This window comes from Dipodomys merriami, unplaced genomic scaffold (assembly GCF_024711535.1).
Source record: "Dipodomys merriami isolate MVZ:Mamm:240054 unplaced genomic scaffold, mDipMer1.0.p SCAF_7, whole genome shotgun sequence".
In the NCBI taxonomy this organism is placed as follows: Eukaryota; Metazoa; Chordata; class Mammalia; order Rodentia; family Heteromyidae; genus Dipodomys; species Dipodomys merriami.
Window position 1 is genome coordinate 34,533,549 of NW_027206290.1, and position 24,362 is coordinate 34,557,910.

Here is a 24,362-nt window from a genome sequence, read left to right on the forward strand (position 1 = left end):
TAGGTATGAGTCAAGCGGAAAAGGTCAGATAATGTGATGTTAGGAAAATGATCCCTTAAATATGTATTTTAATGTTTTCGTTTCTTTCATGCATGTGTTTCTAACGCATTTATAAGATTATTTCTTTGTTGCTTTGTATGTCCCTCCCCCACAGTGTAACCCCCGCTTTCACTATATTTGATGTCAGTATAACATCTGGAGGAGATGGGGACAAACAAGTTGTTTAAGGATTCAGGTGGACCTGTTGCAACAATGAGAAGTACAAAATGTCATGTCAAAACCAGCTTTACAATGTCGGTGTGGGGGGGGAGGGGGTATGATTGTGGGGGGGGGGAGGGGGGAGGCTGGGAAGGGAGGTGAAGGGTAAACAAAGGAGGAGGCTGCTGCAATGCTTGGTAAGAAATGTATGCATTATCCTGCCCATGTAATTGTACCCCCTCTGTACAGTATGTTCTCAAATAAAATAAAATTAAATTAAAAAATAAATAAATAAAAGTGATTTCACAGATCTTTTTTACTTATAGGTGAAGCCATCTATTTTATAACTTGTAATTACTATGCAAATAATGAAGGAATTACTATGAAGTACTACAAGAGAAAATAGACAGCCTAACAACTGTTCTCAGGCTGAGACCTCACCAAAGAAGCCCTTTGTCTATTACTCATGATGTTGATGCTTATTAATTATATAGAATAATCATAGTGTGGGTTTTTAAAAGTCATATTTTTAGGATTAGTTAACTATATGCTCAAACCCAAGAGACAGCTTCTCAGCAGGTCTGATGTCAAAGTCATGAATTGTAGTCCTGCCTTCTCCTCTCCCATCCACTCTCTTCATGGTGTTCTGGAAAGAAAGAAAGGTCATTAAAAATTCAGGCTTCTTTATTAATATTGTCTTACCAATATTAACCATACAGAAATTGTTGTCTTAAATAATAAATGGAACAGAAAAGTGGTATTTCTGCTGCTTAAAGGGGTGTTCTTTTTCCCTTTTGTGAAATTTCTAAATATAAATTTGCCTTAGTATATTAGTAGCTATAAATAGCATTTGCTAAATCCTATATGATTAATCTTAGATTTTATTACCTGAGTTTAAAGAAACATGTTCTTAGTGAATGAAAATCATTGTTTGATTCTATGGCTTGTAAAAATTGCAAGTAGTTTGCCAGGTGTTGATGGCTTATGCCTATAATCTTAGCTGCTCAGGAGGCTAAGATCTGTTTTAAGGCCAGACCAGTAAGGAAAACTCATGAGACTCTTATCTCTAGTTAACTACCAAGAAACCAGAAGTACAGCTATGGCTCAAGTAGAACATTAGCTTTGAGCAAAAAAAAAAAAAAAAAAAAAAAAAAAAAAAAAAAAAAAAAAAAAACGGCTCAGGGTGGCTCACAACTGTAATCCCAGCTACAGAGACCACCAAGATCTGAGGATAATAGTTCAAAGCCAGCCCTGGCAGGAAAGTTTGTAAGACTTATCTCTAGTAAAGTACCAAAAAGAAGCCAGAAATGGTGCCATGGCTCAAATGGTAGAGCACTAGCTTTGAACAAAAGAAGCTTAGGGATACAGCCAAGGCACTGAGTTCAAAAACAAACCAAAAACCCTGGCATGAAGCATGGCTCTATATTCAGTCCCCAGTACCAAAAAACAAAACAGAAAAACAGAATTGTGTCTTTAACTGTCTTTTGAACCTCTTCCCATTTTAATTTACTCTCTTCTCTCCCAGTGTGAATGTATATATGTGTATACACAATATATATTTATATACACATATACATAAAGATAATTATAGTTATATATAATAATACATATGGTTATATGTAGGGTTAGAAGGATGATTATTGTTAAACATTCCTCTGTATTTGTTATGTAAGCATCATCCAAATGTGCAAGAGAATGTCTGGAGTCAAACTAGAATGAGAGCCAGGACTTCTTTTTTGTTTTTGATTTTTTGAGATAGAGTCCCAGTATAGAGCATAAGCTGGCCATGAACTCTAGATCTTCCTGAAATGCCACCAGGTTCTGGCCTACAACCCAAAGCTTCTAACTCTGCTTTAAACATTTGGCAACTGATGACAACACAAATTTGTGCATAAAGCTAAATCATTTCTGTGATGGACACTTGGACAACTGACAAAGCAAACACATCATAGTTTGAGCACTGAAATATATTTCTGTGTGAAAGTAAGTCCATGTTTGCATTATTTTCTTTCTTTTTTTGGGGGGGGGGTCCGGTCGTGGGGCCTGAACTCTGGGCCTGGGCACTGTCCCTCAGTTCTTCAGCTCAAGGCTAGCACTCTACCACTTGAGCCACAGCGCCACTTCCGGCTTATTTCTGTTTGCTTATGTGGTGCTGAGGAATGGAACTCAGGACGCATGCATGCAAGGCAAGCGCTCTACCACTGAGCCACCTTCCCAGCCCCTGCATTATTTTCTTGAGGGTTCTTTAAGCATTGAGTTTTTAATCCGCCTCCAAATTAGTACATGACAATGCTAACAAAATATATTGATGAAATCATTGCTTTTAATGGATACATGAGTTTTTCATAATAGCTTTAACTTAAAATCTTAAAATTATATGGTATACTTTGTTATTATTTATTGTTGGCTTGGTTTGGTTTGAAAAAAATCTTGCTGTAGATTGGCAATCTTGCTATGATTGGCCTCAAACTGGATATCCTCTAGTTGTTTCCTAAGAGCTAGATTATAGGCTTGTACCACTACACCTGGCTTCTTTGGTATGATTTTTTTTTTAGAACATTCAACTAAGTCCTATGTCAAAGTGCATTTATGTTGTTATTGTAAAACATCTCAAGAAACTGTAATATCTACAGTAATCAATCTTAGTGTGTTCAACTGCATGTAATAAATAATGTTCATAGGAAATAGTACTTAATGTTCTTCCTAGTGGAAACGTGAAAAGTGTATCTTTTCAGACACCTCGTGATCCTCAGGCCTCTGACTTGACAGCCAAGCTCCAAGCATCAGTCTCATCCCCTTCTCAGGTTGTCTCTCATCCCTGAAACTTACTAGGTCCCAAAAGAGAGTAGGACAATGCAAGACAGCAGCTATACAGAGACTACATTACAAGGTAGCTGGTAGCAGGGAGAAGGGATTTTTGTTCATACCTCTGATTGTGAGTGCCTTTGCCCTCTTCACTCATCAACAACATAGTTAAGTTCCATGTGGTCCTGGGTGATAATACAGTCATACTTATTTTTAGCATCCTTTATATATCTATGGATGTACCTTTTTTCTCTTAAAACCATGAAGTCTTCATGGTTAACAGTTTGGAAATACAATGCCATAAAAGAAAAGTAGCCACATATGCAGAGATAGTGAGCATGGCAGGGAGGGTCAGGCCATCAGAGCCAGGCTGCCCAGGTGTACGTCCATGTTTTGACAGCTTGCTAGATGAGTAAGCTGGCACAAGGTACTTAGCCTCTCTGTAATGGTGTAATGGTTTCCACATCTACTTTATAGAGTTGTAAAACTTAAGGAAGGTAATAGGACCATAAATGCTTAGAACAATGTCTAATCCTTGGTTAGCACTCTGTAATTATTCGTGCTTGTAGGTATTGATACACAATGTTGCCTATCTCGAGTAGTTTCTATATTTGGGATGCTCAATTTGATTTGTAGTCAGAACATTAAATTTATACTAACACTTCCACCTTTTATTATAACGACTAGATACCAGATTTCCTCTTCTCAGTAGTTTCAAAAAACAAAATACTTTCTATTTTTTTCCTTTTTCTCAGGCCCAACACAGAGATACTTTCATTGAAGAACGCTATGGAAAATATAACATCAGTGATCCCTTAATGGCTCTCCAGAGAGATTTTGAAACTCTGAAGGAGAAAAATGATGGTGAAAAGCAGCCAGTGTGCACAAACCCCCTGTCCATCCTTAAAGTGGTGATGAAGCAGTGCAAGAACATGCAGGAGCGCATGCTGTCCCAGCTGGCTGCTGCCGAGAGCCGGCACCGAAAGGTGGGTTCGCCTTCTGGGCATTCGCCCTGAGACCCGGTGAAGACTCTGAATGATGCCTCCTACCTTTCTGTCAGCTGCCTGTTTGCACAGTAATTGGAGGTGGGGGCGGTGGTGCTCATAGATACCAAAACACTTTAGCTTACATAGAATTCAAGAGATAGGAAGAAAAGTACAGGTTATTCCAAAGTTAAATTTAGGAAATAGGCCAGACACATTATTTATGATGACATTCCTTCTCAGTTTGTCACTCTAATACATTTGATATGTTGGTTGTTTTTTTTTTTTTTCCGGATCTTGATCATCCACAGTTTGGCAGTAAGCTAGGGTTTAAACAAGCTTGTAGTTGAACAGAGTGTTCTCTGTTTGCTTACTTAAGTGATAAATAGAAAGATTAACAGGTATTTGGGGAATGTTGTATCCCAGCAAAGGGGGTGAGGAATGAAAATGAATTTACCTGATTACAAATGCACGAGCCAGTAGATTGTTTTCACTTATTTCTGGTTTAGAGTTTCATCACATTTTATTGCTCATGAAACCAAAAACAATTCCTAGAGTTATTTACCATAAGAAAAGGGTTTCTGTGTGTGTGTGTGTGTGTGTGTGTGTGTGTGTGTGTGTGTGTGTGTGTGTGTCTGTCTGTCTGTCTGTCTGTCTGTCTGTCTGTCTGTCTGTCTGTCTGTCTGACAGCTCCTAAGTTGGGAAGGCAAACCTGTGCTTTTCTCTGTCTTATCTCAATGGAATTCTTGTGCTTATGAATTTATTCCCCAGCTTGTCATTTGATGATTGGCTAGAATTTATTTTTCCAAAAACTACTAGTTTTGTATACCAAAAGAGACTGGGAGTGTTACAATTCATTTTGTAGGAAAAGTTTCATCATAAAAATTAGGTTAGTCAGCTTCAGAGTTTGGTGGACTTTTATGGTTACCTGCATTGGCTTATCTGCTTAAATCACAGCTGATAAACTGCTGGTACTCTTAAGTCTTGCTTGTGAATTTTTTCTTTCTCTTTACAGAGTCTAAATGAAAGGCTCTAAACCATGAATAGATTATAGATGTCCCACAATCCCCCAGAAAATAGACTATCAAAAGTTCTTACACATTTTTGTGGGAAATGTTTTTTTTTTTCCATAAGTTCAATCAAATTCCTAAAATTAACCAAGGCCTCAAAAAGATTAATACCTTCTCTAGAATGAGGTAAATCTGAAAACAAAAATTAGTGGATTTAGGTGAGTTGCTTAAAATTGAGGAGCTTTTACATCATCCTCTAAGAATATACACATCTTTGATTGATTGTCAGGCCATATTTCTACTTCATCTAAGAGATAATTGAGGTATTGAGATGTGCTGAAGAGGTCATGCCCATGGAAGGTAATGTTAGCATAACTTGCAAACAATTGAAAATAATTCAAAATTCCCTAGTATTGTATTTCAAAGTAAAATGGTTTTAAGCAAGTAAAATTTTATCTTTTTTGGTGGGGGGAGGTGGGTTCCAGTCGTAGCGTCTGAACTCTGGGCCTGGGCACTGTCCCTCAGCTCTTCAGCTCAAGGCTAGTGTTCTACCACTGGAGCCACAGCGCCACTTCCGGCTTTTTTCTTTTTGCTTATGTGGTGCTGAGGGATCGAACCCAGGGCCTCATGCTTGCAAGGCAAGCACTCTACCACCGAGCCTCTTTCCCAGCCCGCAAGTAAAATTTTAAAACCAAAGCCCTATCTGTTCTTAAGGGTTTTATGGAAGTAGAATACAGACTTCGTTAGAAATCAGATACCTTGCAGTTTATAATTAAGATGTTCATACCCCCAGTTTATGCTATCCCTCTGGTATAGTTATTAACAGCAACCCCCTATGACTTTCAGAAATATTCTGATTTGTACAGTAAATGATATTGTAATAAATAAATGAAATTCCCTAGTCTGTCACTTTACTCTTCAGTACTCAGAGGCAGCAACTTTTATCTTGCAGCCATTTATTTTGGTGTCACTAACGTTCATGTTTACAAGTAATATACTATTCTCTCTTTATTGATCTTAGACATTTATGTTACTTGTTTTTGGGGGGGGTTTGTTTGTTTTTTGTTTTTTGTTTTTGTCGGTTGTGGGGCCTGAACTCTGGACCTGGGCGCTGTCCCTCAGCTCTTCAGCTCAAGGCGAGCGCTCTGCCACAGCACCACTTCTGGTTTTCTGATTATGTGGTGCTTAGGAATTGAACCCAGGGCCTCATGCATGCAAGGCAAGCACTCTACCACTGAGCCACCTTCCCAGCCAATGTTATTTGTTGTTATACTAGTTTTTTTTCGTACACCACACTTCTTTTTCCTCTCCACTCTTACTACCTTTCATAGACAAATCTAATCCTCTTTTCTCATCTCCTCCCATTTCTCTGTCCTATCTGATATATCAAATCCTAATCTTGCCATGTTCTGTTTCTTCAGAGGATGAGCATCTATCTAGCTTATGCCTGGGAGTAGGTACCTGGTCTCTATTATTCTGTGTACAGAAATCAGGTTGAGGAAATAAGTAACTCTTTTGAAAATACAGAGTTTGAATAAACCTCCCTGCTTTTTCATTTGTGTGCGGTACTTATACACATGGGTTTCATTATGGTATTTCTATGCTTGCAAATAATGTACTTTGGTCAAGTTCACCCCGTCTATTCTTTTTTATTCGCTTTTCTCCTGTTTTAGAAATATTTTTAATGGGTTTCATTATGTGTCCATACATGTATATAGAGAACTTTTCATTGTGCTCCTCCCACCCCTCCTCTTTGACACTCCCTCCTTCTAGTCCCCATTACAACAAGTACCTCCATTTTACATCTGTGCCCTTCATATTATAGATATGTCTTTCTCAGTATGGCTTATTTTGCTTAATGTGATGATTTTCAGTTTCATTTTTTGCAAATGCATTATTTCACTTTTTTACTCTTTTTTTTTTTTTTTTTTTTTTTTGGCCAGTCCTGGGATGTGAACTCAGGTTCTGGGCACTGTCCCTGAGCTTCTTTTTGCTCAAGGCTAGCGCTCTACCACTTGAGCCACACCGCCACTTCCAGCTTTTCCTGGTATGTGGTACTGAGGAATTGAACCCAGGGCTTGATGCATGCTAGGCAAGCACTCTACCACTAAGCCATATTCCCAGACCTTCACTTTTTTATTCTTTGAATAATTCCGTATGTGTGTGTGTGTGTGTGTGTGTGTGTGTGTGTGTGTGTGTGTGTGTGACATAGTTGGTTGACACAGGCTGATTATATAGCTTGACCGTTGTGAATAGTGCTGTTACAAACATGGATGTGCAGGCATCTCTAATGAATCTTAATTTACATTCTTTTGGATATACACCCAGGAGTGGTAAGGCAGGATCATATAGTAGTTCTATTTTTTTGGGTTTTTGAGGAACATCTGATTGATTTCCATAGTGGTATATGCGGAATATCTGATTAAGTTCCACAGTGGTATACATTTCCACCAACAGTATGTAAGGGTCCTTTCCCATCCCTACCTCACCCACTCAAATTCTTGCTAACATTTGTTAGCTATTTTCTTGATGAGTGCAGTTCTGACTGGGATGAGATGGAATCTTGGTATATTTTTGTTGTTTTATATTTGCTTAGCAGCCACATATCACCTCTGCTGAAGTACCTGCTCCTTTTGGGTTCCATCTTTTTTGATCTGATGACTCCTTATCACATACTGAAGTCTACCTTTTTTTCGCTCATTGAAATGTTATTAAAAATTTCTTGCCTGGCAAAGTCTTTGTCTTTCTGAGATTTTAGTCTTTTCATTCCATTTCTGTAATTTTAGATGGCTTTCAAAAGGGAGGGGAAATGACTTACCATATTTAGCCACAGGCTTGTCTTTCCATTCAGTTTAAGATTAGATTTTTTTTTCAAACCTAGAAGGAAGTACACAAGAACATTTTTAATTTCAAAGAAGAGGGGAAGTGTGTTTCATTTTCCAGAAAATCTCTGTCCTTATTCATAAACGTTTTTATGATGTAAAATCATAAGAAATAGCCATTGGTATGCCAGTGCTCTACTACGGAAGGCACCTCTGGAGAAGCCACTGTGTAATTCATTGCCATTCAGAATATTATTGTGTATAAGCAGGATAATGTGCCTTTTACATTTGTTTTCTCCTTAAAATTGAGCTTAATCCTCTAGCATCAGGGTAATTGGAATATTTAAGAGGCCTTGTGAAAATCTATTTATGATCGCAATAATTGAGCCTTTTTGCATGCAGAATGAAATGCAGTCTTTCACCCCTTACCTCTAGCTGGCTGTCTGAATTAAGCAAGCCACATGAAATGCTTAATTGCAGGGCTCCTTCCTCTCCTCGTATTTTTGGTCCTGTTACTAGTCCTGTTACATGCTTTAAACGCATGATCAGTCCTGCCTATTTCCCCAGTGCTGGTATTAATCACCATGCTTTTGGTACCCCCAGCAATTTGAGCATTAGAGAGCACCTAGGCTTTCTATCACCTACACCTGGCCCCTGCACAAAACCACATTGCTTGCCACAGTTTTCCAGACATTTTTTTTAATTCATAGAAACTTTCTCAAGCTCTGTAGCTCACTAATTGCCCTCTTCTCTCTGTTTACATACCATTCTGAATAGAATTCAAATAAAGTAAATATCTTGTTTTCTAGCACATAGCTTAGATGTCTTCCACCCTATTAGACAGCATACTCCTTGAGGGGCCTGGCTGGATTTCATTTGTTTATTTATTCAATCTGGAACTATCTTAACTGTTTAGTTAAGCACTTAGTGTTGTAAGTGTGATTACTTGATACTTTGAAATAAATTTTTAAAAATTCTTTAAAGGTGATTCTAGACCTTGAAGAAGAAAGACAGAGGCATGCACAGGACACAGCTGAAGGAGATGATGTCACATACATGCTGGAGAAGGAGAGAGAGCGGCTAACTCAGCAGGTAATAACAGTAAAGGGATCACAGCAGGGTTTGCATTGCTCAGGGATTATCCTACATAATGCATAAAGTTTTTGAAGTTGGACTTCGAATGAGAAACTCACAACCTATCATGCCTACAACAGAAAGCTCAGAAAGAGACAGATAATCCTTACTGCCTACAGTATATATTAGTGTTTTCTTGTGTGAGTGGGAAGCAGGGGCAGGGATGTGCATTCATGTATGAGCCAGTACTGAGGCCAGAACTTTGGGCCACAAACTCTCACTTGGCTTTTTGCTCATGGCTGGTGCTCTACCATGTGAGCAATGCCTCTTTTTTCTATTTCATTTTTTTTTTAATTGTGACCATAGCTCACTAAATTTTTTTAACTCATCCACTAATAGGTCTTAGAATTTGAAAAACACTGACCAAAAAAAAGTTCTCGACCCTTTCCTTCTCAGGTCCTTCAGAGTCTCTGCAATAATGTTAGAAGACAAAAAACAGTACATTTGTGTAGAGTATGAGTCAGGCTGGGTGCTGGTGGCTTACACCTATAATCCTAGCTAATCAGGAGGTTGAGATCTGAGGATTGTGATTCAAAGCCAGCATGGACAGGAAGGCCCACTTAACCACCAAAAGCCAGAAATGGAGCTGTGGCTCAGTTGGTAGAGTATAAGCCTTGAGCACAAAAGCTCAGGGGCAGTACCCAAGCCCTGAGTTCAAGACCCAGGACCAGCACCAAATAAAAAGTTTGAGCCAGATCCAAGTGTAGTGGAATACAACACTAATCCTAGCACTTAGAGGCTGAAGTAGGAGGATTAAGAGTGCAAAATCAGCCTTAGTTATTTAGCAAGTCCTATCTCCACAAACTAAACAAAAATGACAGGGGGTGTTAGAGAAGAACATGATCCAGTTTAGATCAGGCTTAGTGGCTCACACCTGTAATTCCAACTACTCAGGATGCAGAGATTAGCGTTTCTTTCCCAAGGCCAACCTAGACAAAAAGTTGGTGAGATTCTATCTCCCTCAATAAGCTGAGAGCACAGTGATGTGGTCCAGTCATGTGGGAGCCCATAAGTAGGAAGGTGGCAATCTAAGGCCAGCCACATGCAAAGACATGAGACTCTATCAAAAAATTAAAGCAATTCCTTGCATGCCTGAGGCCCTGGGTTCCATTCCTCAGCACCACATAAGAAAAAAGCCAGAAGTGGCGCTGTGGCTCAAGTGGTAGAGCGCTATCCTTGAGCTGAAAAGCTGAGGGACAGTGCCCAGGCCCAGAGTTCAGGCCCCACGACCGGACCCAAAAAAAAAAAAAAAAAATTAAAGCAAAAAAAAAAAAGGGACAAGGATACGGCTCAAGTGGGAGAGAACACCTACCTTTGGTATATGAAACCTGAGTCCATACCACAGTACCACCAAAATAGAAAACTATGGTAAAAATGTTTTTAAAAAATAGTGAAACAATTATTTGTTCCTTTTTAAAACCAGAGAAAAATATTACTAAACCAAAAGTTTTGTTTCGAAAGCATTCCCCATTCTCCCCCCTCCAAAAAAAGAAAAATCTGGCTTATATCATTTTTTTAATTTGTTTTGCTTGGGTTCTGTGTATTCCCCACACAGTGATGAATCACATTCTGTTTAACAACCCTGAGACAGTAAGAACTCTGCGTGCCTCCTCAGTCTTACAGAAAGATTAAATTATAATGTGTGCAGTTTTTGTATTCGATGTTCAGATACTTCAAGAATGTTCATCTCAGCATCACAGCATACATAGTAATCCCATGCACCGGAGAACATCTAGCCAGGACACTCCCCTTCAGAATTTGTCAATAGATCTTTGTTTTCGTGTTCTAATCAAGATGTGTGGTGGTATTTTTTTTTTCTAGTTGGAATTTGAAAAGTCTCAAGTGAAAAAATTTGAAAAAGAGCAAAAGAAGCTCTCTAGTCAGCTGGAGGAGGAGCGCTCCCGCCACAAGCAGCTCTCGTCCATGCTGGTGCTCGAGTGCAAAAAAGCCACGAGCAAGGCTGCAGAGGAGGGGCAGAAGGCTGGAGAGCTGAGCCTGAAATTGGAGAAGGAAAAAAGCCGCGTCAGCAAACTAGAGGAAGAGTTGGCGGCCGAGCGGAAGCGAGGCCAGCAGACCGAGGCCCAGGTGGAGAAGCAGTTGTCTGAGTTTGATATCGAAAGGGAACAACTGAGAGCAAAACTGAACCGAGAAGAGAACCGGACCAAAGCTCTGAAAGAAGAGATGGAAAGTCTGAAGAAGATCGTGAAGACCCTAGAGGCTTCCCAGCAGCACAGTAGCACTGACGAGCAACCGAAGAAACGAGCAGCCATGTCCAAAGGCACAGCGACCGAGCCTCCCATGCTCGTGTCTGTATTTTGCCAAACGGAGAACGTTCCAGCAGAAAGAACCCATGGGAGCCCCGTAGCCAAGGTGGCAAACACTGGTCTTCCCGGCCCTACCACATCTTCTTACTCATACGCAAAAACCAATGGTCATTGCGACCCAGAAATTCAAACTGCCAGGGAGTTGATTGCAGGCAACAGTGCAGAAAACCAAGTGCCTCCACGAGAGAAAGCTATGGCATTGTCCCAAGAAAAACCAGTAGAGAATGGTGGGTGTCCTGTGGGAATGGAAGCTCCAGTTGTGATGGCCGGTCACCTCCCCTCCAGTGGAAGCTCACTGTCTCCCAGCAGCACTGCCTCCTCCTCTCTCACGTCCTCCCCTTGCTCTTCACCAGTACTTACTAAGCGCTTACTGGGGTCATCGGCTAGCAGCCCCGGCTACCAGTCATCCTACCAAGTAGGGATCAACCAGCGGTTCCATGCAGCTCGGCACAAATTTCAGTCCCAGGCAGATCAGGACCAGCAAGCCAGTGGCTTACAGAGCCCTCCATCCAGGGATTTGTCCCCAACCCTTTTAGATAACTCTGCTGCCAAGCAGCTGGCCCGAAACACAGTCACTCAGGTGCTCTCCAGATTCACTAGCCAGCAAGGGCCAATCAAGCTTGTTTCTCCCAATAGTTCTCCCTTTGGCACAGACTACCGAAATCTGGCTAACACGGCCAGCTCAAGAGGTGATACCAGCCATTCACCTACGCCAGGGAAAGTGTCCAGCCCTCTAAGTCCCCTGTCTCCAGGAATCAAGTCTCCAACCATCCCCAGAGCTGAGAGAGGTAACCCTCCACCTATCCCACCAAAAAAGCCTGGCCTCACCCCTTCTCCATCTACTACCACTTCAGTGACCAAAACTCACCCCCAGGCAGCCTCTGCTACCACCACAGAAGACCTTGCCAGCAGCTGCTCTTCCAGCGCCGTGGTGGCTAACGGCAAGGACGTTGAGATACTTTTGCCTACCAGCAGCTAGTCCCTAGGCATCGCGACCTTTGACATTCCATCTGATCGTCCAAGAGCTCAGCATTAGATCATGGAGTCAGATTGTGTTATTTATTTTGATGGTAGTGAAAAGCATCTGTATTTAGTGTATTTGACCTTTTTGTATTTTTTTTTTTAAGTAGAAACAGTAGTTTGGATTTTTATGGCTCATGTCTTTGTACTAAGCTGGAAGGGCACCTCAGAGATATCTCAAGCTCAGCAGTCACCGTCATATTGTGATGGAGAAAGCTAACTGAGAACCAGGTAGTGATCTGTCGTCTATTTTGGGACTGGAATTATTCAACATTCATTTTTAATTATGCAGAAGTGGTTTTATTCCAGATGAACATGTTTTAAAAGTGCCTGAAATAAGACTGCCATATGAATGTGATTCTGCAGCAAAAAAAAAAAAGAGATCACTGAATTGCAGAAAATGAGATCCTCTGTGAATTCTGAATGTTAAAAGCCAACACTGCTTTTAATCCTCCTTTACTGTTTTTACTACAAGCTTTGTGTTCTGAAACAAGGCTGCATAAGTAATATGGGAATGCTTCCAAAGGTGGGTGTGAACGCTATAAAGCTGAGCTTTATAGAGCCTGTGGAGCCTTCCTGAGCACTAAACAGTTGGGGTGCTGATTTTCTTGTACTTTTGAAAAATTAAGTCACTCCTAGTTTCTTGCATAAATTCTTGAATAGAATGAAATCACATCTCCATTCAAAAATACCTTCAAGCATCTACTGTTGTGTAAGGAACTTCTGATTCTGATTGCTTTTACTTGAATAGGAAAATGGTTAGTATAAAAGTATTTTGCAACAGAATGAAATCTTTATTCTGTAATCAAAAAGCAATAACTTAAAAATTCACTCTTTGTAATATTATAAGTCGATTATACTGGTTTTACCAAAATGTTACTATTCTCCAAGCTGCCAGCACTTGTCTGTATCTGTGCGACCAAATTAACTTTTGCCTAAATGGAAGTATACATATTGTCTATGTAGATATATACCCCTTTACATGTTCACCATGCACACACCTAAACACATAAATATTAGTGTGATTATATCTTTGGAGTTTGCAATATACCATAAAGGACAAGTAGAATTGCACATTAAGATTACCTACCAAAGCAACTTAGATGTGTCTCGGACCCAGTCACTCACAGGCAGAATACCTTCCACAGTAAGTCAGGGAATTCCAAATGAAGTCCAAGTCTTCATCACCATAAAAAGGCACAACTAAACTCATCCCAAGGTCACAAAAATGTACTAGTCATATGAATGTGTGAAGCAGATCGTTCTGGCAGTGCTGTTAAACAGCCTGAAATGATAGGAACTTTGGCAAGCCAAAATACCCCAGCCCCATGTAAAAGGGCCACCTACTCAGCTCTAGCTAGTCCCATGCAAGAATGCTAGACAAGGGCTACCAGCTCTTTAGATCTTTGTGGAATCCAAATTGTAACAAAATTTCCATTTTAAATATTAATCATTTCTTTAAATTTTCCAGATCTGAGTCAGAAAGCTTTTAAATGCTGCTGTATAAACAAGCAGGTTCAAAGCTGGCTTTGGTTTGCAAGCTGCCAAGTTGCACTCTCATTCTAGAAACTTCTGCCATTTCCATCATTGTAAGTTTTTATAGAGAGAAGCCTCCAGACTGTGTAGTCCATAAAATAGGAAGATGTCCCTCTTCCAAACAGGATTCTCACACCCCAACTCAGACATGGTGGCTTCCTGATTTTACATGCACCAGGAGGAAGAAGCCTTGGTGCCTTCACACACATTCTCCTAACCAGCTCTATCCAGCAGCACACGGACCTCCTATAATTTCTGTTCCTTTTAATCCCATATGAGCTGCTAGGGAAAGGCAGGTGGTGGAAATCAGTGTGGAAATCACAGCAGTATACTGATGACCCCACAGTTTGGTTGATTAAGCTTAGTAAATACCTGTAATATGAAAATGCCACCGATGCATCAGGGTGTTGAGTAGAATGGTGTAGGGGCGTATCTTAAAACTATCCAAAGCAATCACACTTTGAATTTTCTTTCCATTACAGAGCCAAAATGAAACAGTGTTGATAAAACAGCTGAACCTTCCAATCAGGAAGGGAAGCTCCATTGCCAGAGTATTATTACCTCTCTTGCTTTAACTGGTAATCTTAAAAGTTGCATTATGCTCTTCCTTTGTTTGGGGATAGATATATAAAGAGATACTATAAGGGAGTTTATTTCTTAGGAAGTGCACTGAATAATGTATTTCTTTTCCAGTGTAATATGGGGGTGGGAATATGCAAGAGAAATGTGTATTTTTGCTAGTTGCCTATCTTCTGAGATAAATAAGCACAATCCTACAATGGATCCAATAATTCAGTTAGATATTAAAATAGGTTACTATTTAAGTTTGCAGTAGATTGTGTGTGTGCTGAGTAAAAGTTCCATGATTCACAGTTTTGGTATTAACCCATGTTGAAAAGGCTAATGCTGGTCAACAGATTATAATGGTATACAATGTATAACAAGCATTAACGTTTGTAAAGCCAAATGTACCATGCAGAAGTCTTCATTTTTATATCACACTACATTAAAAACAAGCTAAACCATATTATCTGGAGAAAACAGTTTTGTTTGGACAGAATGAAGATTGTGGCACAATTGGGCATATTTTATTGGTGAAGAGAAATTGGTGGTATTTGAGGGAGTGTTTGATCATGTCTTTGAAAGAGCAAGGTAATCAACAGACTTATCCCAGTTAGATCCCATAAGGAATTAGGACATTGGTTTCTTTTAGAACCACATACTTGAAACAACCAGCACAGTAATCCAGTCTGTAATTTAAAAAAAACATCTAGGGGCTCTGGACCTTTTGAAAAGGTATAAACTGTACTTGAAAAGCCTTTGATGTACAAAAGATTTTCCAACAGACTAGCTGTTTACATATCTTAGGTTTTCAGCATGTTAAGCCCGTTAATGATCATTTCAACAAACACTAGCAGTATCCGGTTTCCCATGGTAACTTCAATAGTGCCTTGTGAGAGTGTGTGTGTGTGTGTGTGTGTGTGTGAGAGAGAGAGAGAGAGAGAGAGAGAGAGAGTTTTTTTTAGGGGGTCTGGTCGTGGGGCCTCTGGGCCTGGGCACTGTCCCTCAGCTCTTTAGCTCAAGGCTAGCACTCTACCACTTGAGCCACAGCGCCACTTCTGGCTTTTTCCTTTTTTGCTTATGTGGTGCTGAGGAATCGAACCCAGGGCCTCATGCATGCAAGGCAAGTGCTCTACCACTGAGCCACCTTCCTGGCCCTGATGCATAATCTTAAACAGAGCTTCCAGATATCTTGAAATGCTATCTGCAGAGTCAGATGTGTGACACTGGAGTGAGACTCAGTTGCACAGCACTTGCCTAGCACATACAGGCCAAGTTCCAACCCCAGCATTACAAAAAGGGTAGAGGAGATGTGTTTTCATAATGATGCATCAGAGGTACACAATGAACATTATTTCCTAGGAGTCATGGTTAACTAGTTGATCATTTGAGAGCCTTTTCATTCATCTATTCGTAAATTAATGGACAAATCATCAGTAGTGGTTCAAATTTTATTGTTTTTCAGTGTAACCTAGGGAACCTGCTAAAAATGATTCCTGGGGTTGTCTGTAGGGCCCAGCTGATAACACTGCTGTGAGGATACATATTCTGATCAATAGTGCTTCACCAGCCACCACACACGGCCCTTTGTTCTACAACTTGTTTGCCTGTAACTAAGGAGATGTCATGCTTCAGAATACCAATGACATTCACAGTCAAGAGCACCTACAGGGTGCCAAGCAAACACCAAGATCATGATTTCACACACACATCACTACTCATCCTCACAAAGGAGAGATGGATTCCCTCCGTAGTAAGGAGGTATTTGAGATTTGTGACAGGATTTCAAACTCGTTACCAAAAGGAACACTGAGGCATATGATGGGAAAGAGAAATGGGAAAAGTTACTTAGTAAAAAATACTATAGATTGAAACCAAGTCCCTTTAGTATTCTTTGAGGTAAAACTTTAGTCTATCTTGGCTGAGCAGCGGGTTTGCCACACTGTCACACCAAAGCATTTGGAACTTTCACCCAGCCACACCAGAAGCAGCAGCTATTCATCATTTTCTGTTGTGGTGGGTGGTGGTGGTGGTAGTGGCTGTAGTCATGAGGCTTGAACTTGGGGCCTGGTGCCTTCCCTGAGCTCTTTTGCTCTAGGCTAGCACACTCTTACCTCTTTGAGCCCCAGTGCCACTTCTGATTTTCTGGTTAAATGGAGAGAAGAGGATTCTCATGAACTTTCCTGCCCAAGCTGCCTTTGAACTATGATCCTCAGATCTCAGCCAGCTGAGTAGCTAGGATTACAAGTGTGAAACATCAGCACCTGGCTTGTTTATTTCATATGGATTACCCTCCTATGGGTTCAATGTAAACAGTTCTTGGCTGAAGGTGGCTCAGTGGTAGAGTGTTTGCCTTGTATGCATTAGGTCCTGGGTTCGATTCCTCAGCACCACATAAGTAAAAAAAAAAAAAAAGCTGGAAGTAGTGCTGTGGCTCAAATGGTAGAGTCCTCACCTTGAGCTGAAGAGCTGAGGGACAGCCCCCAGGCCTAGATTTCAGGCCCCACGACCAGCAAAACAAAACAAAACAGTTCTTTTCCAAAGTTTACCAAAAAAAAAAAAAAAAAAATACTCATGGCTGTAGGTCCAGTGGTCTTTGTAGCAGCTACCCAGCCTTTCTACTAGTAGTTCAGGAACTTTTGAACATGGTCTTTTTTTTATTTCTGGATGATGTTTATAGTAACTTAGTAAACCTGTTCATTGTCTTCTCTCACAGGAGTTGAAATTTAATGCACACACAAAACCACACACACACACACACACCCGGGTCTTTATAAACCTAGACCCAACGTCCAGATGGCAGCCATTGGAAGACAGCACTTTAGTATACCTTAGGCACCTTCATGGAACAGACATTGGCCTCAGGTGTTGAGGGAGAATTGGGGGCAGGTTGTAAGAAAGGTTTGCACATGAGCTGGGCGCCAGTGGCTCACACCTGGAATCCTAGCTACTCAGGAAGCCAAGATCTGAAGATCATGGTTCAAAGCCAGCCCAGGGAAGGAAAGTCTGTTGAGACTCATCTCCAATTAACCACCAGAAAACTGGGAAGTAGCACTGTGGCTCAAGTGGTAGAGCTCTCGCCTTGAGCTAAAGAGCCTCGGGGACAGTCCACGCCCAGAATTCAAGCCCCATGACCAACAATAGAGGTATGGCCTGATTGACCATTAGCTCTGCCTGGGGAGTTCTCTGTAGCTTTTGGTTGTCTTCAAGGTAATGAGATGGCATTGCCTGTTGGAGGGACAGTTTGCCTTTTATCACAAGACGTTATTATCAGATCCTGTTCCTCCTAGAGCCCAAAGTGATTGTAAAGTGACTGCAGCAGAGAATGTCTCAGATCCAAGAGCACCCTTACAGAGCAGAGGGGGGACTGGGTGAAGATTGGGTATCCAGCTTTTGGTTCCTTAGCAGGCTCAGCAAAAGAATTTTTTTAATTGTCTCTCACAAAATTAAGCTGTCCTTGGAATTCTAGAAAGAACAGGTCACTCCACAAATAAGTTCTTAGGAGCTGGGAAAAGTACATTGGCTTCATAAACAGAAAAGAGCAGAAAGAACAAAAAGTGGGGGCTGGGAAGTTGGCTCAGTGGTAGAGTGCTTGCCTCGCATGCATGAGGCTCTGGGTTCGATTCCTCAGCACCACATAAGCAGAATAAAGCCGGAAGTGGTGCTGTGGTTCAAGTGGCCCACATACCCAAGCTGAAGAGCTGCGAGACAGCTCCCAGGCCCAGAGTTCAGCCACCACAACCATTACTTGCCTTGGAAGATATGGACAGGGAGAAGATAGAAAACAACTGGTTAACCAGGTTTCTATTTGAGAAGAATGAAAACAGAAGAAAATTGTCTCGCCACTGAAACTGGCTGGCTGGGAAAATTAGTTATTTCCTCTCCTGACTTCTCAAAGTCAGATAAAGTCAGATGATGTTTTGTCTGACTATTAGGAACACAGTGCAGGAACATAGTCCAAATCCATTCTTTCCTCTTTCACTACCTGTTTCCCAAGAGAATCTCCTGGGGCGATGATGAGTCCCTGGCCAAATGAGCTTTAAGTAAGTACATGGAATGATTCTTACAAAGTTGAGCAAGAAACCCTGCTGGACCCCCACTCTGCTCCACCCTATCCCCAGGAGTGACCTGTCACACTTGGCCAAGTCCTCAAGACTTTTCTCTGGTCAGATAAATGAAACCAAAACAAAGATCTTTCTTCGTTAGTGATTCCCCTCAAACTACTGCGTTTCTGCAGGCTCTCTGCAGTGCCAGATGCCAAGGTAGCTATTAAGAGACACAAGCTTAAACCTGTTCCCTGCCTTCAGGGTATTCTCAATATAGTTGGTAGAACATGAACCCCCTAAAAACATCACTGTCATCTGAGAGACCACACTAGAGGCTAAGGCTGGAATAGTTCATGGCCAGGCTAGGCTGAGACCCTGACTCCAACCAACCAACCTACTGAAAACCATGAAGTCATTGAATGTGTTCCAGGCAAGATGGCCCAGAAAGTGGCAGAATTCTTCAGGGACAGGAAAAAGTTCATCAGAACAAGGTAAGAGATTTATTCCTGTGTTGAGCATTTTCCTGGTTTTTTTGCAGTATCTCCCTGTTGGGTTTGGGTTTCAGTTAACTTGTGGAGATGTAAGGATGTCAAAGGATCATTTCTACTCATTGCCCTTCTTCATACCCTCTAAATCTGTGAGCAAATGAGAAAGGAAAATGAGGCTTTGAAAGAATCAAATGGGTGTTCCTGGGACTTATTCAGGTGGCGTTTCCTTGGGATGTGCAGACAGCATCAGGGCTGTGTTGCCATGGAGATTTGGGGGGAGGGGAGGTTGTCCAGTTTCAGGGACATTGTCTATGCTGCTGTGATTGGAAAACAAGATAGGCCTTTTAAGAATCCGACTCCTGGCAAGAGGCAGGGGGGAGGGGGGCAGTACTCTCTGGCAGAGCCTCAATGCAGTATACACTAGCATGCCCAGATCTGCTTCGGCAATGAAGAATACATCTCCCCAAATTCAGGAATGTTGTCAGCCCCTTACAGCAGCTGCTTTGAAGTTAAGAAAAATAATTTTTAACAACCAAAGTTACATCTCCCGTGCACACAGCTTGTACTCAAAGGTGAAGTTACATACATATGAATATGTACACGTATGTATATATGACTGGTTTTCACTCCACAAACCAAGCTGGTCTCAAGCTCTTGATCTTTCAGCCTGCCAAGTACTGGGATTATAGGTGAGCATCATCACACCCAGCCGAAGTTTATGTTTGCCCTTCTTGTCCTAAGCAGGGAGAACTTGGAAGGGTCTTCCATTTTGAACATCATCTGCTGGTTGGTTGAGTGAGACCTTTACTGAGGATTAGTTGCTACTCGGCTTCTCTCTTTCTGCCACTCTACTCCTTTCCCCTTCCACTCCCACTCTCTTGGTGTAGATCCAAGAAACTTCTTCCCTTCAGTCACAACTAAGCCCTGTAAAGGAGGGAGGACACATTTTCAGAGTATTTATAAGGTGCTAAGTTCTTGAGCAAATATTGTTTTATGTGTTACTTCATTTAATCTACCCAGCTTCTAAGAGGTGGATGACCCTACTGACAGATCCTGTCATCCACTCACAGATAAGGTGGTGACTAAGGCCTGCTAAGACACAGTAATTGCCCAAGGTCCTACAGCCGAGCAGGACAGGACCGAGATTCAGAGTCGCACCTGGGATTCCTGCCCTGAGCCACTTGGCTGTCAAGGCCTAGGATCCTAGAGTCTCCAAGCAGTTCCCAGGGCTGTGGGTGTAGCTCAGGGGTGGAATGCGCATTCGCTGGAGAAGCCTTGGGTTCAATTCCAGCACCAAAAAACGAAACCAGTGATCTATTTGGGGAGTTTCCAGTCCCAGCTTGTGGTCATGCTAAGGAAGGATGAGTCCTTTGGAGACTTTCAGCTAGGAGCAGGGCCCTGCCAGGAGCCAGGATTTTGTGAGGAGAGATACACAGATGATTCGGAGTCGTGCACGCTGAGCTGGAAGGGAGCTTAGCAATCCAACTCTAGCTTTCCTCCCACGAAAACGTTAAGGAACTTGCCCAGGATTCCCAGTCTAGATCATGGGTCCGTCTGGCTCCCTCAGCGGCGGGTGCTGCTCCCGAAGTTGGCAGGGAGACCAGCAATGCCCATCGGGCCTGGACGGCTCCTTCAGACCCTCGCCCCTCCTCTCCCCTCCTTCTCCACAAGGCCTGGCTTTGATCTCGTTCTCCGGGGGCGGCCCCGGCCCCACGCCCCGCCCTCTGCCCAAGGCCCTCGGGCTGCTTGTTGCCTCCAACAGTCGGTTGTCAAGCCTTTGGAACAGGTCGGACGGCTGGGGTGAGGCCGCCTCCGCCACGGAGCTGTGTGTGCGGGGGAGCCCAGGCCGAGCCGGCCTCGCGGCTGCAGGGGTGGGGCCGGGAAGCCTCCGAGGCCGAGGCGCCTCGCCTGCCTGCGGCGCACCGGGCCGGCTGCACCCCTGACGGAGGAATTCTTGCCTTTCTCCACCTGAACTCGCTGCGCCCGCCCTCCGAGGCCGGGTGTGTCCTCAGGCCGCCCCTGACCCGGGGAGGGGTGGGGGGAGCGGGTGACAAAGCGCACACAGGCCCCTTCTTCATCCTGGTGAGTCAGCCAGCGCCCACGGGGCCACACACACAAGGCGCCCATTCATGGCTCACTTTCCTTCTGCTCTAACTCCGATCTTGGCTTCCCGCACCCCCTCCTTTTCTGTGTGGGCCTTCTTCTCTCCATGGGAAAGCTCCGCTCCCTGCCCCGCGCCTCCTCCCTTGGCCCCAGCACCACCCCCCGCGCCCACATTCCCGGTTCTGGTCTTCGGGGAGGGGGGCGGCTCCACGGAACACAATCGCAGTGACATCACGGCGCCCGCGCCCTCGTCCGAGACTCAGCAGGTCCTTCGCGGCGCCCGCCACGCGTGCCGGCACCTGCGCACTTGCCTTCCGTGTATTCCGCCCAGGGCCATTTTAAAGGCTGGTGGGGGGACAGATTTCACTGAGGTGAGAGGTCAGGGTGGCACTGGGTGACAGAGCAGATGTCTCCCATGGGTGGTGGTATGTATGATGTTCTGAGGAGCAGGGAGATCCAGGAGCCCACGAAGCGCCTGGTTTAAACTGAATGGCGTGGCCCGCCCCGGTCATCCCAGCTACACAAGGAAATGTAAATAGGGGGATCAGGATGGCTTGTGGGGGGGGGTCCAAAGGAAGACCCCCACCTCACAAGTAGGCAGCTCAGAGTTGAATGCCCATACTCTTGAAAACAAAGCAGCCGCACTTGATTTAAACACACAAAAGGATCTGGCCTGAAGGGGATGCCAGGGAGTCAGAGCAAGCTGGACGCAGTGTAACGCTGGGGCGGGTGACCTCAGTAAACACAAAGACCCAGGGCGCATCTTCCTTCCTCTTGGGGGTTTCTGCCCCGCACACTAAAACTACCCCAGGCCGCAGGGCGCAGCACCGGGCCGGGCCGCCCGAGTGCTCGTCTCCGAGCTTTGGAGACGCTGGCGCCGGGAAGGGTGGGGTGCCCAGAGCGCGGCCGGCTCCGCCCCGCTGGCGTGCTCCCTCCTTCCCCAAACTGAATTGCGCGCGCCCCCTGGTGTTGGACACGCGGTGACTCGCTCGACCGAGGTGTGGCCAGGCGGGGGCGCTCGTCAGCTCCGCTGGCACTGGCCGGGCCAGGTGCGCGGGGTGGTTCCCTAGAGTTCAGAGCACGCCAGCTCTCCCCAAGGAAGGAAAAGAAGCCCAACTACATAAAGGAAGAGAGACTATGACAAGCCGATTTACAGGACTGCTGTGAACCTTAAAGCTGCAAAGTTAAGACTTTAAACTAGTCCCTGGCATAAGTATGGACCGCCCAGAGCAGTGACTATCGAAAAGAGGCCAAGATGATTACCAACAGTCTTCATCCACTTCCTGATGCCTTCAAAACATTTAGTTGCTTTTATGTAAACCACAAACCCTTTCTAATGATCATTATTATATTTACAATAATATTATTACTATTATAATTGTCTGAGAGACTCCATCTCAAACTAGGAGAAAGCCAGAAGTCGAGAAGTGGTTCACGTGGAAGTAAGTGATAGAGGACTAAATAAAAAGAGCATGAAGCTCTGAGCTCAAGTACCAGCATAAAAAGTACATTTAAAAAATAAATAAAAAATAGGGGCTGGGAAGGTGGCTCAGTGGTAGAGCGCTTGCCTTGCATGCATGAGGCCCTGGGTGCGATTCCTCAGCACCACATAAACAGAAGAAGCCGGCCGGAAGTGGCACTGTGGCTCAAGTGGTAAAGCGCTAGCCTTGAGCTGAAGAGCTGAGGGACAGCGCCCAGGCCCAGAGTTCAGGCTCCATGACTGACAATAAACAGATAGATAGATAGATAGATAGATAGATAGATAGATAGATAGATAGATAGATAGATAGATACATACATACATACATACATACATACATACATACATACATACATACATACATACATAGATTGAACGGACAAGGGTCTCATATCTAAAATATACTTAGAACTCAAAAAATTTAAAACAAACAAATCCTCAAACAACTGTCCAATTAATAAGTGGGCTAAAGACTTAAAGAGAAACTTCTCTGAAGAGGAAATAAGAATGGTCAATAGTCACATGAAGAAATGTTCAGCCTCTCTAGCCATAAAAGAAATGCAAATCAAAACAACATTGAGATTCCACCTCACCCCAGTTAGAATGGCTGTAGTCAAGAAATCTAATAACAGATGCTGGAGGGGATGTGGACAAAAGGGAACCCTACTGCATTGTTGGTGGGAGTGTAAACTTGTTTACCCACTCTGGAAAGCAGTATGGAGGTTCTGCAAAAGACTCCACATAGAGCTCCCCTATGACCCATCAATGCCCCTTCTGGGCATTTACCCAAATGTTCACAAACAAGGCTATACTAAAGCTACCAGCACAACTATGTTTATCACAGCAGTAGTCACCATAGCTAAGAGATGGATCCAACCCAGGTGCCCCTCAGTAGATGAATGGATCAAGAAAATAATATATATATATATATATATATATACATGCATACATATGTATATATAACGGAATTCTATGCTTCCATCAGAAAGAATGATACTGCCCCATTTGTTAGGAAATGGAAAGACTTGGGAAAAAATTATATTAAGTGAAATAAGCCAGGCCCAAAGAAACATAGGTCGATGGTTTCCCTTATCTGCAATAACTAGTATATGTCTAGGACAAGCAGAAAAAGTCAAAAGCAATGTACATATGACCATATAAGATGATGCTAAGTGAAATGAACCCCAAGATAGAGACACCAGAGGTTTTCTTTGTTGCTGTTTTTTTTTTAATGTACTTATAATGTACTGTGTGATTTTTTTTCTTTCTTTTGTATGTTCTTCCCCCATGGCATAACCCCTGTTTTCACTGTATTTGATTCTGGTGCCCTGCATCTTGTATATACATTTTTCTAATTTGGAGAGGGGAAGGGAAATAACAAAAAGCTGAAATAAGGATACAGGTTGACCCATTGTAACAATGAGATGTACAAGACACTATGTTGAAAATGAACTCTACAACTTTGGGAGGGGAAGGGAAGAGTTGGGGACGAAGGGAGGGAAAGGATAATAGGAGAAAAACAAAGGAGGGGGTAACAATGCTTGATAGGAAATGTAACTGAAAGCCCTCTGTACACTATCTTTCCAATAAACATATATATTATAAAAAATAAATTACCAGGCATGCAAAAAAGAAAACAGATGGTGCTGGGAAAGTGGCTCAGTGGTAGAGCGCTTGCCTTGCATGCATGAGGCCCTGGGTTCGATTCCTCAACACCACATAAGCAAAAAGAAAAAAAAAGCCGGAAGTGGCGCTGTGGTTCAAGTGGTAGGCTAGCCTTGAGCTGAAGAGCTGAGGGACAGCGCCCAGGCCCAGAGTTCAGGCCCCACGACTTGACCAAAAAAAAAAAAAG

At 43.0% G+C, this 24,362-nt stretch overlaps 1 protein-coding gene and 1 long non-coding RNA gene across 2 annotated transcripts in view; one reads left to right on the forward strand and one right to left on the reverse strand.

Annotated features, from left to right (window-relative positions):
- Positions 1–14,859, forward strand: part of Cttnbp2nl (CTTNBP2 N-terminal like) — a 54,314-nt gene extending 39,455 nt beyond the window's left edge. The window contains exons 4-6 of the mRNA XM_070006307.1: positions 3,759–3,989; positions 8,803–8,910; positions 10,774–14,859. Coding sequence (XP_069862408.1) covers positions 3,759–3,989; positions 8,803–8,910; positions 10,774–12,255 — 1,821 coding nt within the window. The 3' untranslated portion in view covers positions 12,256–14,859. The remainder of the gene's footprint in view (positions 1–3,758; positions 3,990–8,802; positions 8,911–10,773) is intronic.
- On the reverse strand, positions 420–7,870 carry LOC138816519 (uncharacterized). The gene is made up of 3 exons (XR_011368677.1): positions 7,815–7,870; positions 3,126–3,188; positions 420–844 (listed from the first exon to the last, which is right to left on the reverse strand). It is a non-coding gene; the product is annotated as an uncharacterized lncRNA (long non-coding RNA).
- Positions 14,860–24,362: the final 9,503 nt, after the last annotated feature.